The following is a 15,209-nucleotide window of genomic DNA, read 5'->3' as shown; positions in this document are numbered from 1 at the left end:
AATTACTTGAGATAGTCACACAATAAATGGGGTGACCATGAATGTAGATCATTGGAATGTGATGCCAAGTGACTGTTGATAGTTCTGGGACAATTTATGACACACTTAACCTGTCTCAGACCCAGAGGCCTGTAAACTCCCTGTAATGCTGGTTTCTGCATGACTTTTTGCAATAGCACAGTGGGTGATGAGCGTTTGCTCATGTTTACAGCAGGACCTTCTTCCATATTCTCATTCACATACACTTGGAGTAAATCTACAGCATTCAACCTGATATTTAAATACAGAGTTTTCCAGACTTAAGAAGCAATGGGCATGTAAAATGTAAATAAAACCAGCAGTATTTTTCTTTGTTATAGACTTCACTCCTTTTGAACTTCAATTGCACTTTTGTTACTTCAAATTTTTTTCTTGCCATAAAATGTAATTTTTTGTTACAATTTTTTGAGATACTGTGTGCATATTGCTTTTTAATTATAGTTTTAAGGTACTTGCTAACTACAATGAGCATGGTCTTAAGATGAAGGGCTGCCTTGGTTGGGTCCAAAATTTTCTCTAGTAATTTCTTCCTTATTCTCAGCTTTCTAAGCTTTAAGGCTCCAGATTGTTTGATTCCCATTTGGATTTTTAGCCCATCGTGAACTTGACACAGTTGCTAAGATACGTATCAGTCTGCACCATGTTGATACAATATTATTTAAACACTTTAAAGGGCAGCCTAACAGTTCTCTGTAAACACAAAACTCCACCATAAACTGTTCTCTGCAGAAGCAAGCAGCCTGACGCAAAAATTAAATCCAGGGTGTTTCAGAGATTACCGTGGAAGTGCTCATGAGCATCTGCCCACCACCACCACACTTGCTGCCACCCTGGTCCAGCTTCAGTGAGCACACAGGTCCTTTGGCCAGTGCCTGCAGCAGCCACCCAGCCTCAGCCCCTGTCCCTGTGCCAGGCTCCCCTGCTGCTGCTGCTGTCACAGGTGTGCAGGGAGTTTGATTTGCTGGTGGCAGCCCAGGGCCAATGGCCATTTCCAGGCCTACCTCAGTACCCTGCCCAAAATCAATCTGACCAAAGCTCTCACCCAAAATCTGCTCATGGCCAAAGGCCTTGCCACAGTGCATAATGTTGAAATTAAAAAAAAAATAAAAATGTAAGTTTACCCCTTTAGAAAGGGCCAAAGAGTCACAGTTGGCAGAAAATACAGGCTGAAGTCGTGAGGCCTCTCCGGTAACTGATGTTTGTATTCCACGGTACCTTGTTAGCTTGGAGAACAACTGTCAGGACAAAGGGTTAAAGACTTTCTCAGATGATGCTAAGAAGCCTTCCCTGGATCTCAAAGGAACCTTTTCCCAGAGCTAACCCTTGATTTTGATGTTTTCTCAGTGTTCTTTGCTGCTCAGCCTGCAGGCCGTGTCTCATCCTGTGTGTTAACACCATTGCCCTTGTGCAATCATCCCCGGCACCATGTTTGCACTGGCAATAATGGACCAAGTTTCCAAAACCAGAAAAAACTTTCCCAAAACTCTATATTGTTTTCAGATTAAAAATATTTGTATCCACACTATCCCTTAACTCCACAATATCACAATCTTGAGTACAGTTTCACAAGGCCCATGGCACCAATGTGAGTGATGGAGGAGCTAAAAACACCCAAAAATTCTTTCTCACTTAGTTAATCCCTACTGGGTTTAATTTTTTACTAATTATTCTGAATATCCTTGGGTCAGCCTTAAACTTTAACAATGTCTTTGGCTGTTTTCCTGTACTCCATTAAGTACAACAGTAGTAAATGTTTATTTTCTCCCTTCTAGTTTTACTTCCTTTACTAAAGCATATTTAGTCTGTTCATTATTTCACATTTTTTGGGTCAGGCTATAAACTTCTCAGTATCATGTCTCCTCTCTTCCATGGTGGTTCAAATTGCTGCATCACCTTTTCTTCTACTGATTTTGTCCTTTTCTAAATATTCCTGTTAATCACCTCAAAAATTAAGTTTCCCATGATATGGTGAGTAAAAGCAGAACAGAAGGGCTGCAGGTAACAGTTCAAATCACCAGCAAAGTCCAAAGCAACAGAGCTTTCTCTTGAAGAAAAATAATTTCAACCTTACAGAACAGGCCATGACACACAGTTTTTTTTCCTGCCTCAGTTTTTAGTAAGATCATTTTGTGTGGTCACAGAGATAACCACTTCTCATGAATCTGAGGGCTTGTTTTAGGGTTTTCTTGATATACATGTTGTCCTTGACACTATGCCCACAGGCAGCTCTTCTGAAAGGCCACACTGTGGCTGTCCTGGTGTTTATGGGCGAATGTCATGGATTGCTGCTTCAAAATCCTATCAGATATTTTTGTTTTGTGGATCATGTAATCATTTTTCAACTTGTTTCCAAAAGAAACAAAGTTTCTAGTGTTTCCTATTCCAAGGTCCTAAACTTAAGTAACAGCACCAAAAATGGTGATTTTTTTTTTCCTTGAGGTTTTTATTGATATGCTAAACTTGCTTAATGGTAAAAATCCATGTCAAAATGGAAAAAAAAGACATTCCACTTGCAAAATTAATACTAGGGCACTCCAACATTCAAAAATGCCTTCATATTTTTAGTGAAAACAAGAATTGTAACATCTTTTTCTATTAAAATCAAAGTCTCTCTGTACTTCCTGTTCTTTGCATTTATCTTCCTGATATGTCCTATCATTTATAATACACAAAAAAGTTTCTTCCTCTTTCTCCTGGGAAAATGGAAAGTGATCCAATTAATGTTTTCCCCAAAGCTAGGCCTGAGTGTTGCAGTAATATGAGACCACAATTTGCTGTGCTACTGCTAATCCTGCCAGCCCAGACAGATGTGAACATCCTTCCCTGCACAGCCATCAGAGAGTACCAGCCTGAAAGTCACCTTCAAGCACACAGTGAGTGCTCTGGGCCACCAGAGGTGCAAGAAATGAAGTTGATTCCTACACTCTCCACACGCTGAGCAGAAGAGAGGACAGAAATTATTCTGTAGTCCTACTCTGATCCCATGAAATTCGGAAACTCAGGAAACTGGCGGCTTGTGAGGACACAAGATATTCCATTTAGCACATTCTAGGATCTGTGTCACACTATTTCACATTTACAAGTAAATATTTTCACCAATTTAAAATAAAAATAAACTAAAGCACAGGTTTAATATAGAATCCTTGGGCTGACTGTTTTAAGATCCATGCTTGGACGAATACTGCACTAAGCATACCTTTTTCACTCTGAATTCAGAACTGTTAAGTGTCCCCACCTGTTCTTTGGAAACAGTGACAGTCTCTAGTTAGGACTTATGAGGAGGGCTATAATGTAAGAAAAATCAATATTGTTATTTTAAAGTGTTCAGCCATGAAAGAACAATCAACGGTTGAAAAGACCAGGAACAATCGATTTCAATGAGCAGCTCATACTGGGTAACAAGGCAGCACAGATATAGATAAAGATTGACTGATAGGAAAGAATATTTAAAGCATTAATTAGATACACTAGAGCTTAATGCCCCTCAGAAGAGTTTTTAAAAGAAGACACCATCTTAAAGTTTCACATTTCATTGCAGAATTACATCCATCAAATAGCACTTGACAACTGTGACATTGAAAACTATTTTCTTTTAAAACAATAATAATTTGTTAAGCTAAAGCTACTGCTGTTTGAATTCTGTGGGAGCATGTAATGTCATTTCTTGAACTCTCTAGAGGAAAGTTAGTCACATGTCTAAGTAAATAAGTGCCAAAATCTACAGCAAAGTAAATGACATCTTCAGATTGGGATTCCAAGCTGGAGCTGTCATAACATAGTATGAGACTTCCTTAATGTGAAGGCCCTGAATGCCAAATTGGCACACGACCCTGTTTTCTTGTTCTTCTATAGGAGCAATTGGAACCAGGCACCCATTTTGGTTTCAAGGTGTACATACATACATAAATAGATGTGTGATATGCCCATTCCTTGTCACAGAAACCTAATTTATCCTTTACTTCAAAGGTTTACAGGAGAGTCTCAGGAGAATAAAAACAAGACTTACAACCCCAAATCCCAGCACAAAAGACCCACAGCAAACTAACTAATAGCAGGAATGTGGAGAGCATCTGTAAGGTGCACACTGTAGAAAATGGAACTAAATTAATTAATGGAGGTTGAGGTCTCCAGAATTTTTAAATGTTCTCTGAAATAGGGGGATAGGTTGACACCGATCTTTCATTAAAGCTTTGATTTACCTTTGACGGTATCAGAGAGCCACTAACAGTCTACCCAAAGATAAATCAAAGGTGTGTAAAGTATTTTTGGTCCAGAGTAATACTAAGAGTCTATTTGCCTATGCTACAACAGCATTAAATGTACCATGAATTATTCTTCTTGACTGTATTATCTAGTGTTCTTCAGTCAAGATAAAGTTTGAAGGACAAAGAACTTTGACACAAGCAAAAATCCAAAGTCAGCATTTTTTCCAATTTCCTAATAATTTGTCATGGAAAAAGTATAAAGCTTCCCTAAAACATGCCTTGAACTAGCAAAATATGTACATTAAGTGCTATATTTCACCACACTGAGACTCAACAATCTTTCACTTCCTTAAACCCACTAACCTCACTTGGCAGATGTCTCATTTATCTTGTGGACATACTGAGAAAGAAAAACCTGAGTTTAAAGCACTATGTATTCATTCTTTCTCAGAGAGAAAAGGACTGAAAGGTGATTTATATGTTTTAGAATCCTGTTAACATAAGCAATAGTTTCTCTGTGGAAATTAAATAGGCAGTAAGAAAACTTTCTTAGGGAAGTAAACAAAGCATGAACTCAAATTTGCTTTTCTATTGGATTAAAACTTGTCAGAATTGAAAATTTCTTCTGGTACTGATTTTCAAGAGATTATTTGTGCTTGAATTCATGAAACAGATGGAAAATCAAGGAATATTAAAATTTGGCAAAAATAAAAATAAGAATCAGACATCTTACTTAGTTCATTTCAAACCCTGCTATTATGAAGGGCTTTTAGCATTTCTCTCAGCCGTAGATACTGTGTGCAGTACTGCAGGTTTTCCCCTGCTGATTGCTGCTGCACAAAGAGTAGAAGTCTGGTTTTTATTGAGGCCAATGGCATTGCTTGCAACCTTGAGTACCCTGAATATGTTGGATCCTAGTTAATTTCAAAATTTTTCCTCTTATTTGGATGTACCACCAAATTAGATGCCTTTTAGGAAGCTAGGCCAGATGTTCTGTCACCATGGCCAGGGACAGAGATGGCCAAAGCCTGGGGGAGAAGCCTTACCCATGGTGAGTATGGAAATTGTAAGCGACATAGTTCAGAGGAGGAAGGAACACTCTCAGATAGTGCCTAGTCATTGAAACACTTACCCCAGGGAATAACTCATCCTGTCAGCTGATTCCATCTACAACATGTGCCACCACATCCCACACACTGAGTAAGAGCCAGGGAAAGAAGGTGTGGGCTTCTTGGATGGGCCACATAGTTAAGCAGAAACGGAGACAAAATTCTCAAACGAGCGTAAAAGCCAGGCAGAAATTTAATGTCTTTGCCTGCTTGGCCAAGGACAACTTAGCCTCTCTAAACTTAATAAATAAACACACCAGCCATTCAGTTGTTGTGTTTACAAGAACAGTAAAAAAACCCTGGACAACCTGGGAAAGAATAGAGCTCTTTGGTAGGAGCTGGATTCCACAGGAGTTAATTTGAATTTCCCCAGCCAGCTGGAGCCTGGGGAACGCTGATTTTCCATTGCCCTGCACCTTGTAGAATCATTTACACTTCTCAAGTGGACATAAAACCACGCTACAGACACTAACACCACCATTTAACACCCACTTTGCAGAGGTGTTAACGTCCAAAGAAAGTATAAGGTCACGGAGAGCAGGATTCAATCGGGAGCACTGCTGAGGAAGTGCAGGCTGCTCTCTGCCCCGGGGCTGACGCTCGGGCTGCTTTCCCTGCTTCCCGAACACGGCACACTGCGATGGTCACCAAGATCCTGCCACGGGAGGTTCCTCCTGGTGGCGTCACTTGTGCGAGGGAAAGGGACCCTGCCCGGCTCCCTGCAGGGTCGCTGTCACTGGCCCTGCTGCCCCAGGGACACCCTTGTGCCCGAGGCTGAAGCTCCGTGTTTCCCCACGTTCCTCTTTCCCCAGCTCTCTGTGAAACTTGCTGTGTGTAAGCCAAGAACAGCGTCCATAAATCCTACCTTCTAAAATAAAATCAATGGTGGTTCATCCTCCTGCTTTCCTCGCATGTTCTCATGAGGGCTAAGAGAGCACACAGCTGGCTGAGAACAGAGGAGGTAGAGAATATTAATGGGAAAAAAAGATTATGGGAACTCTTGTACCTACAAATATATTTCCCAAAGCACATCATGAAAGGGAGGATGAGACAGAAAGAGAGAAGGAGGCAAAAGAAGATGAAAATATATGATAGGCGGGAAAAACACTGAAACCACCAACCACCCTGGTGCCAAAAATCTCAATTAAAAGGTGACAGATGTGTAACCTTGTTTTAAAGAAAAAGAAAAAGCACCATAAAAGAGATGTTGGCAGGTTTAGAAAATAAATGCCAAATGTGTTCAGTCTTGCCTTTGAGCAGTGTTTCTTTTCAGTTGTCTTCTGGTTTTGTAAATTTTATTTGGTTTCCTGCAGTTCCCTTGCCAGCTCTGTGAGGGCTGGCCATAGATCTGAGAGATGTTGGCCCATCTTCCCTCTAAGGGCTGCTTGACTTCCCTGCTGTGCTCAGGGCAGGTTACTTGTTCCCCAGCAAGACAAGGCCCTCTGTGCTTTAATTGCTTCTCAGCCACTCTGGCACCAGCTGAGGTCACTCCGAGTGACTGCAGGGGAGAAACAGCAGCAACTCCAGCCAGTGGTATTGTGATGGCTTTCAAAATGCAAAAGGAGCAGAGACCCAAGATAGAGGACTGCAGGCACCTTTCCACTTCTAAATAAACTTAGAGAAAATGCAAGTGTAAAACTCAACTGTTCCTTTTTATGGTCTTGTCTCCTTTTAATTTAAACCTCTTCTGTTTAAAAAACAATGGTATATAAAAAGTGTTTTTGCAGTGGCAAAGAAAGAGAATACACATATTTCAAAGAGGAAAATGTCTGATTTTGCCCCATATTTATGCTCCCTGATGCATTTGGCAATGCTTCCATTTAATTCCTTCTCTATTCAGGTGCTGTTGTGTCCAGAAGGGGTTAGGCATGTGGTGTGGGGTAAGGTGAATGTTAGAAGTCACCATGGCAATCATTTAGAAATGAGCTAGGACACAGGACTTTGTGAACTGTACCAGTGAAGAACACAGACATGAATCTGACAAATGGACAAATTCTTTTTTCCTCTTTTAGGGCTGGAGAAATCCCTGTAAAACAGTGTTAATTTCTAGTCACCCATGTGAGGTCTTCATACAGAACATAGAGCCAGTGAGAAAAGGCTGGACTTTGCTTCAGAGGATGGGTCACTCTGAACGTCTGTGTCAGGGGCTGGGGAGGGGAAAAGGAGCATGAAGGGGTAGCAAAGCTCCTCATCTTTTATATGGGCCCTGTCAGTGGGATTGCTGCTCAGAAGAGAGGCTGTGTCTTGGGGAAAGCAGGTGACCCCTGGGGCAGGGAAGCACTTGGGAAGCACCTTCTGGATCATTTGCAGCCTGTCCCAGAAGCAGGTACTGCTGAAGAGAACCAAAAGCTTCTCCCTCCCAGTGCACCTCTCTGTGCAGATTTGTACAGACAAGGATAAGACCTTTTTTTGTATATTGGAGGCAGCTTTTTTTCATGAAAGTAGAGAAATATGGTCTCAGTGCCACAGCAAGAGCTTTACTGTTTCTTACTGGCTTCTTTATTAACTACTTGCTTGCTTACTTGTTCTTGGAAACCTTTTAAAATTACAAAATGCCTTCTTAAAAATATTAGGGGGAGAGGTCTTTAAAAAGTTGTGGAATTCCTCTGTAAGGGCTGGGTTTTACATCCTAATGGGACTAAAGCTTTTGTCTGGAAGCAGGAAGATTATGCTTACTTTTGAGCAGATTTTTGAGAGCTTTATGGAGAGTGTGATAGCTCCCTCTCACATTTGAGGATATTCTGCAAATGGAGAACTTTGAAGGGGGGTTCTTTGAAGAGAGCATCTGCCATTCCAAACTGTGAAAGGTGCTTAGACAAAAATTTATCTGCTCTTCAGAGAAATCTTATCCTAAGGATTTAGTTGAGGATGGCACTCATGGCATTAGATGCAACGAGGCATGACTTGCAAATACTAAACTATTAAAGCAATTAATTCATTTCCTCCAACAAATGGTACGATTAAAAATGTGCCTAGGGAATGCTATAAATATACATCTATGACTTGACTTTTCTTCCCAGGAATCTCTGGCTAATCCCTAGTGAGTAACCTGTCTCTAAACTTAAACTATCAAATAAAAATGAAAAGCCAAATATTTTAAACTATTGCTTTTTATTATAATTACACTGGAGCACAAATAAATAAGCACTAAATTATTGTAAAATATTGTCAATGCACTAAAGAAAGCAGAATTGATCTTCAAACAACATCTTATTACTTCAGAAGTATCAAAGTACATTTAATTACATCTTACCTAAAAAAATCAAGTACAAAAATGAAAAGAAAATTAATATGTATTTATACTGTGTATATAGAAACGGCTAATAATATATGATTACAGTTAGCCTCTAGCTACTCCTTAGTCCTACACAATCTCAGGCACATACCTGACAATTTCTAATGAAATATAAAAAAAAAGCAACATGACATTCAGTTTCAAGATATTGGTAAATGTATTACATTGGAATGAACACAGAATGATTTAATTTTATTTAAAAACCCTGTCATTTAAAAACATAGTGCCATTGTCCACTTAAAAATAAACAACCCAAACCAAAAAACCCCATACTATTTTATACCATTTGCTTTAATTTGTCAAAAGGAGCGATAAAGTAGACATACATTGGCTAATATACGTAAACACATTTTTAGTGCAAGAATAACAAGACCTGTGACTTTACTGTGCTTTCTTGAAATCACAGTGCACCTTACACAAATTGCTACACTATAATGTTTAACTTCAGGAGTTTAAAGCAAAATAAGTGCATACCAAACAATTTCATATATACAGTCTCCATAAGTGTGTGTATATATGTGATCTGTATGTATATACAGATTGCATATTTATACAGACTACAGCTTTAATGACCGTGTGTAACTAAGCACTGTCATTCACCCTGTGACACAGAAGCTGCTGAGACAAGAGGTGATGTAGGAAATGTGTGACAGCATTGTGATGGCAGCTCTCGGCAGGACCATGTGCCTTTTACTCGAGCCATGGGGTGGGCCAGGTGGGTCAGGGGACAGGGCAGTGGCTCTGTCCCTGACCTTGGGAAACTACTCTGCCTGAGCCTCACTTCCGTCCTCAGTAAAACGGCTCTCGCAAGCATGAGGTTTACTTCACATTTCTAAAGTGCTTTGAAGGTAAGTGCTAAGTTATATTTTACTTTTTCATGTTGTTGCACTTTAAAACAAAAAGCCATTGTTTCCATGGGATACAATGGAGGTCTGGAAGCACATGGGCAGTTATTTAGGAAGGACAACATAAACAGTGTTCAGCAATAAAAGCAAAACAAGGAGTTTGCAGCGGGCTAAGTGTACAAGCAAGTCTGCTCTAGGACAAGAACGCTTCAATTCCCTGATCATTATTCCTGTTACATGTCGATATGGAAAGGACACGATATGAACAAACACCAGCAAGGACAGAACCGTTCACACTGACACTGCCTTCTCCCAGCAGGTGTGCCCAGGGTCTGCGCTGCCAGCCACGTTCCTGGAGCTCCAGGAGGAAACCAGTGAGGACAAGGACTGGCAGAGCTGACTGAACGCCTGCTTGTGTTCTGTCACCAGTGACTTTGTGCAGCTGGGGGAAAGGGCTGAGCTAAGTGTTTCACACATGGATATGGGAAATTCTTCTCTTGCCACATTACAAGGAAGACAAACCATGAACACTTGCTGAATAATGAACCTGTTATCTCAACAGATTTCTCATGACCAACAAGTCTTCTTCTTTCCAGCAGATTCTGGAACTTTGCGAGATTTCTGGAGTTTTTCTTCTGCAATTTTCTTTCTTTAAAAAAGAGAGAATAAGCAGAATAAACAGTTGGTGTCTTTTGGATGCAAAGTGTTCAAAGATTCCCTGACAGCCTCCGGGTTTTTTCATGTCTTCTGTCATTTTGGCTGTGAGGGGGTCTTCAAATCTGAATTTCAACTCTGTACGTATTCCAGCCTTTGTATATTCCTAACACACCAATATTTAACATATGCAGATATACGTATGCACACATCTATGGGTATATATAGATACATGCATATATACATGTATATGTGTGTACACATATGCATATATACATATACAGTAATGCTAATATACATACACACATATAAACACACACTTCATCTTTTACAGAAATCTCAGTTTGGACATCAAAATATACATTAGTTAATTAGTTATAAAATATTTAAAAACTTTATTTCAGAGGCTGAAAAGAAATTACTACTGATAAAACATTACTGAAACTCAAACTTTAGCAATATAGATTACAAAAACCTTCTAAAATTTGTTATTTTTGGTCTTTTTTGATCAGCAATTACAGCTGTGGCAATGCTGTCAATATAATTTTAAAGAAAAGCCAATATAACAAGAAGTTTCAAACAACACACCTTTTCTTCTTGGTGAATATAACATTAAAATGATTGTTTTAAAGAGGGAATTTTGTACTACCAAAATTCAGACACATAGATAGAAATTTTAATATACAAAATATATGCCATAGATCTTTTTTCCCCCCTACTCCACTGCAGTACAATTTTCCCTCGTCCTCAACAGATCCTTTTGGAAGATATTTCACCGCACAGATTTCACCCTCATAATCAGTATAAGCCATCCCTTTCTCCCGTTAAAACCAGGAGGTCATAATTCTTTGGTCATGACATAATATTCTGTTAAAATGGATGTAATATAATACAGATTGCAAGCCAATTCCAGAAGCAGCCAGGAAGAAGAAACAGCATAGCCGGAAGAATGCGTTATGTGGGCTTCTGCTTCAAAACGGCATGAAACCAAGAGGGACTTCCCAACAGCCTTTCAAGGGGTCTGAAATCCAGCCCACAGAAACAACACGAGGAAATCTGACACAGCATAAGTAAGGATGTGCTGCTGGATTTAAAAATAATAAACATGTAAACATATTTTGTCACCTTTATTTTCTGGACCGTGGGTAAATGTGGACAGGGACGGCGGCTGCAGTGGCACCGCCTCACCCCGCTGAGCCGCCGGCTCTCTCCGCCAAGGGCTGCACAATGCTTAGTCACAGTGAACCATGGTCTCTGCTAATCAATGGAACGTCTTCAGGGAAGAGATTCTGTCGCAGGCCATGCTGCAGAAAATTTAGTTCCTTGGCCAAATCATTTTAGTGAATGGTTCATTTAAAACCAAGGACAATTAATCTGGTTACCATTATGGGAAAACAGATGCAGAACAATTAATATTTTAAATGCAACTTGGGCACCTGCACTGAGCACTTGTACTTTCAGTGCTTGCAGGTTTGCTGTTTCCCCCCAGAACTCTCTCCTTTGTCCATCCCACCCCCCTAGCTAAGGACATCTAACAAGTACGACTCTAGTTATCCTCTACAGCCCTAGCACCGAGTTGTTTTGTACATTGTCCTCTCCAACAACACGTACAACCACATGCTTTTGTACAGAGGCCACATCTAGGCAGGTCAGAGAAATAAAATGGTGGCGGCGGGGGTGAACAGTAGAATAGAACATAGAAAATAGGTAATAAAACAGTATAACAGTAACATTATATAGTAAAATTCTCCATAAATTTTTGAATTTATATATATATATTTATATATTTAAACAGTGTATTAGTTTGTGTGTTTTCAATATATTGGTGAAATATTTACATTTTGATATCTTCTGGATCCAAAAAAGTCCTGGATGAATATGTATGCCTTAATCCAGTCAGAAACTTAAATCTCTCTCTTGATTGACAGGTGAGCGCTGTACTGGTATGTTTTTTCCTAGGAAGTCCACCACCTGCAGATAAGTCTTAGATTAGAGCCTTTGCCTTTTAAAGAAAGCAGGCTATCTGTGCTTGGTGCCACACAGCAGAGAGGGCATCCTCCACAGGCCTGTCAAATTGCAGTGTCCCAGAAAACAGTTTGCTGTTTGGAATAAGGAGGAGGGCTGTATTTCTTGGTCCCAGCATTCTTTTTCCAACTCGGCAAGATAGGCATGCTGTCCTGTTTGCAGAGTCCTTTCTCTGATTTCTGTCGAGCTTTGATCTCTTTGCAGAGGCAACGCTTTTTTTCAATCATGTCCAGCATCGTATGGTCCCCTTGCAACCACTGCATGCACGTCACCTATAGGGGGAGGTGGATGGAGAAAGAAAAAAAAAGAGGGAAAAAACATAACTGTCTTGGTCATAGATTAAATATGCTTTTTCTTTGCAAAGTTAGCTTACTCTTATTCGAAACAGTCTAATTTTATGAATAAAAATCTCTATGTCAACAACAGAAACAGAGCTAGTCTTTACTTCTAAATACTTCCTTAAGAAAAGAAAGGGTAATAGAAGATCACAGTTTTAACTTCTCCAGAGCACTAAAATCTAAGATAAATGGTTTTGGCAATCTAACACTGGTTGGATTTTAAATGGTACAATAGATCTTAAAAAAGGCACATGGATCTTAACAGCATCCTTAAGTTGTGGAAATAAAAAATTCTACACACTGAAACCCACGTTTTATATTGCTTTCCAAATCCAATCTGTCACATTAAAAGCAGGGTGTTAACATTTCTGAGTATCAAGCTAAATATAACTGTTAAATTTTGTTAAAATGATTTAATGAACTCCCTGCAAATTATATGGATTAACCTATCCTACTCTGTGATATTTCATTAACTGGAAGGCACAAGAGTTAAGAAACTCCATGTTTTCATGCATGTGGAATACTGGAGAACGTGATCCTGATCCAAAAGGGGAGGTTAGCATATGTTTAGCTGTAAGTACGTGTCACAGCCCCTCTGAAGCTGAGAATGTGACTTCATTTGAGTTCAGTGGGGAGTTCACAATTGAAAATGTGTCTTCAGAGGCTTTAGACTGGAACAGAAATCACTAATAGTAAATTCCTCTGAAAGGGCTCATTGGTTTCGGACATCACTGCATACCTGCAGCTCAGAAAACTTCCTCTGGACACTTTGCAAATGTGAAGTGATGTCTTGAATGTCCCCACATTTTCCCAAGAGTTAAGGATTTGTGTGTAAGTAAATGCACACGGTACCTTCACAGGGGCTGTCCAGGTACATCTGTGCTTTTGACATGAAAATGAACATCTACAGCAATACTTTGGCAGAATTTGAGATTCATGAAGGAATTGTATCTTTATTATTATGGTATTTGAATACAATTAATAATGCATATGCGTTCATTCACAAGTCTTAGAATGCCAAGTATGGGCATACACCAAGACACTAGAACTGGGGCCTGGTTTGCCTAAAATCCCCTATAGAATCCCTTATAGATCCAACTTCCTTGGATCTCAGTAGTTTTTGTGTTTAGCTTGAAGCCTATTTAGCATTTATTGATAATAGATTAAGCAAATGTTCAGATTCATAGTAGAAAACAAAGCAAAAGGAATAAATTTAGGAAAGCCTACCAGAAAAATAATAAAAAATTATGTAAACGAAAAATTATTAAAATACAGAAATATCAATATTTTTTTGTAAAAAAAAAAAAGAGCAAAAGAGGATAAAATACTTTTATCACAAAACCATGCTTACCTTATACACTAGATAGTACTGTGAGAAAAACAAGTTTAAACCATAATATGGATTTTGTCCTTCAATGTTCTTCTGAATTTTGAATTACACTGGTAACTTATCTGCAATGTGTCCTGAGTGGCTGAGCCATTTTTTTCGGGAATTCTGCTGTGCCTGCTCTTTTAATCGGATACTTATCTTTCATTTCAGGCATGATCCAATGTTTACTGTGGTGCAGGTGGGCATGAGGCACAGCATCTGCCATGGCCAAGAGACTTTCTCTCTTTGGGTGCCCAGGATTGGTCCAAAACTCCCTGTCTGAACTGGAGATGCTCCCCTCCCACCCCTTGGCTCCTCTCCACAGATCTTTGGAGAGGCTCTGCCTGGCCCAGGTTTGTGCCACTCTGCTCACCAGCGGTGGGTCAGTACTTACACAGCAGTGTCTTCAGCTTGGCTGGGTCCTCCTCCGTGGGGAAGGACAGGGACACAGCCTGCACACAATTCATTACACAAATATTCACCAGCACAGCGGCTTCTGCGCCAGGCTTGACGACACCAGCGCTTGAGCACGGATTTCCTCTGGTGGGCACCGGGAAATACCTTCTCTTTTACAGCCCATCACGTCACAGGCAGAGCGTGTGCCAGTGCCAACCCGCAGCACGCGTGTGCTCCAGCCACCGAGTGTCACCAAGCAGCGCCTGTGAGAGCCCGTGACCGTGTCACAACCGCGCCACCCCGCTCCCCGCCGTGCGCACACAGTGCCGTGCCAATACCGTGCCTCCTGGACTCATCTCCTGCACTCCAGGAGGCACTCGAGGGGACACAAGCAGCACTTTGACATGCTGAGCTCTAAAATGCCAGTTGCAGCTTCCCAAAGATAGAAATGGAGTTGTAGAAAGTATCAGTTACACAGACACTCTGCCAGCCCCTGCAAAACAGCACCTAAAATATACCCAAGAGTAGGCAGCTCCAAAATCCTTTTTTCATACTGGCCATCGTATTTTGCCATGGTTTGTGAATCATTTACTGTGAAGAATTTGAATTTTCCCACTTTCCCAGATGCAGCTTTTCAAGTCTGCTTGGGATTTTTAAATGTTATTTTTGTTTGATGGCTAAGTCCTTCCTGTCAGCATCTTAGGTATACTGTCCACTGGGCACAATCCTCCCCTGGAGCTGCACTGAATAATGGTGTGTTCAGGGAGAACATGTAGAACTGGGATGGGCGAAGTCATTTGCTAAAATATACCTAGTTAACACATACCATGTTGAAAGGCCTGGGGGGGGGAAGCTTTATATTAAAATAAGCCTAAATACTAAAGTTTTTTTTATAGTTTTGCCCAGTTGTTTAGTTTATAAGTGCAACAAAATA

At 40.2% G+C, this 15,209-nt stretch overlaps 1 protein-coding gene across 3 annotated transcripts in view; it reads right to left on the bottom strand.

Annotated features, from left to right (window-relative positions):
* Nucleotides 1–9,396: 9,396 nt before the first annotated feature.
* The window catches only part of NYAP2 (neuronal tyrosine-phosphorylated phosphoinositide-3-kinase adaptor 2), a 134,580-nt gene continuing 128,767 nt past the window's right edge, over nt 9,397–15,209 (bottom strand). For all 3 annotated transcript variants that reach the window (XM_005489312.4, XM_014268680.3, XM_005489311.4), the window contains exon 8: nt 9,397–12,444. In XM_005489312.4, coding sequence (XP_005489369.1) covers nt 12,217–12,444 — 228 coding nt within the window. In that variant the 3' untranslated portion in view covers nt 9,397–12,216. The remainder of the gene's footprint in view (nt 12,445–15,209) is intronic.

This window comes from Zonotrichia albicollis, chromosome 9 (assembly GCF_047830755.1).
Source record: "Zonotrichia albicollis isolate bZonAlb1 chromosome 9, bZonAlb1.hap1, whole genome shotgun sequence".
Taxonomy (NCBI): Eukaryota; Metazoa; Chordata; class Aves; order Passeriformes; family Passerellidae; genus Zonotrichia; species Zonotrichia albicollis.
The sequence above is the reverse complement of the archived record's forward strand: the minus strand, read 5'-3'. Positions and strand labels throughout refer to the sequence as shown.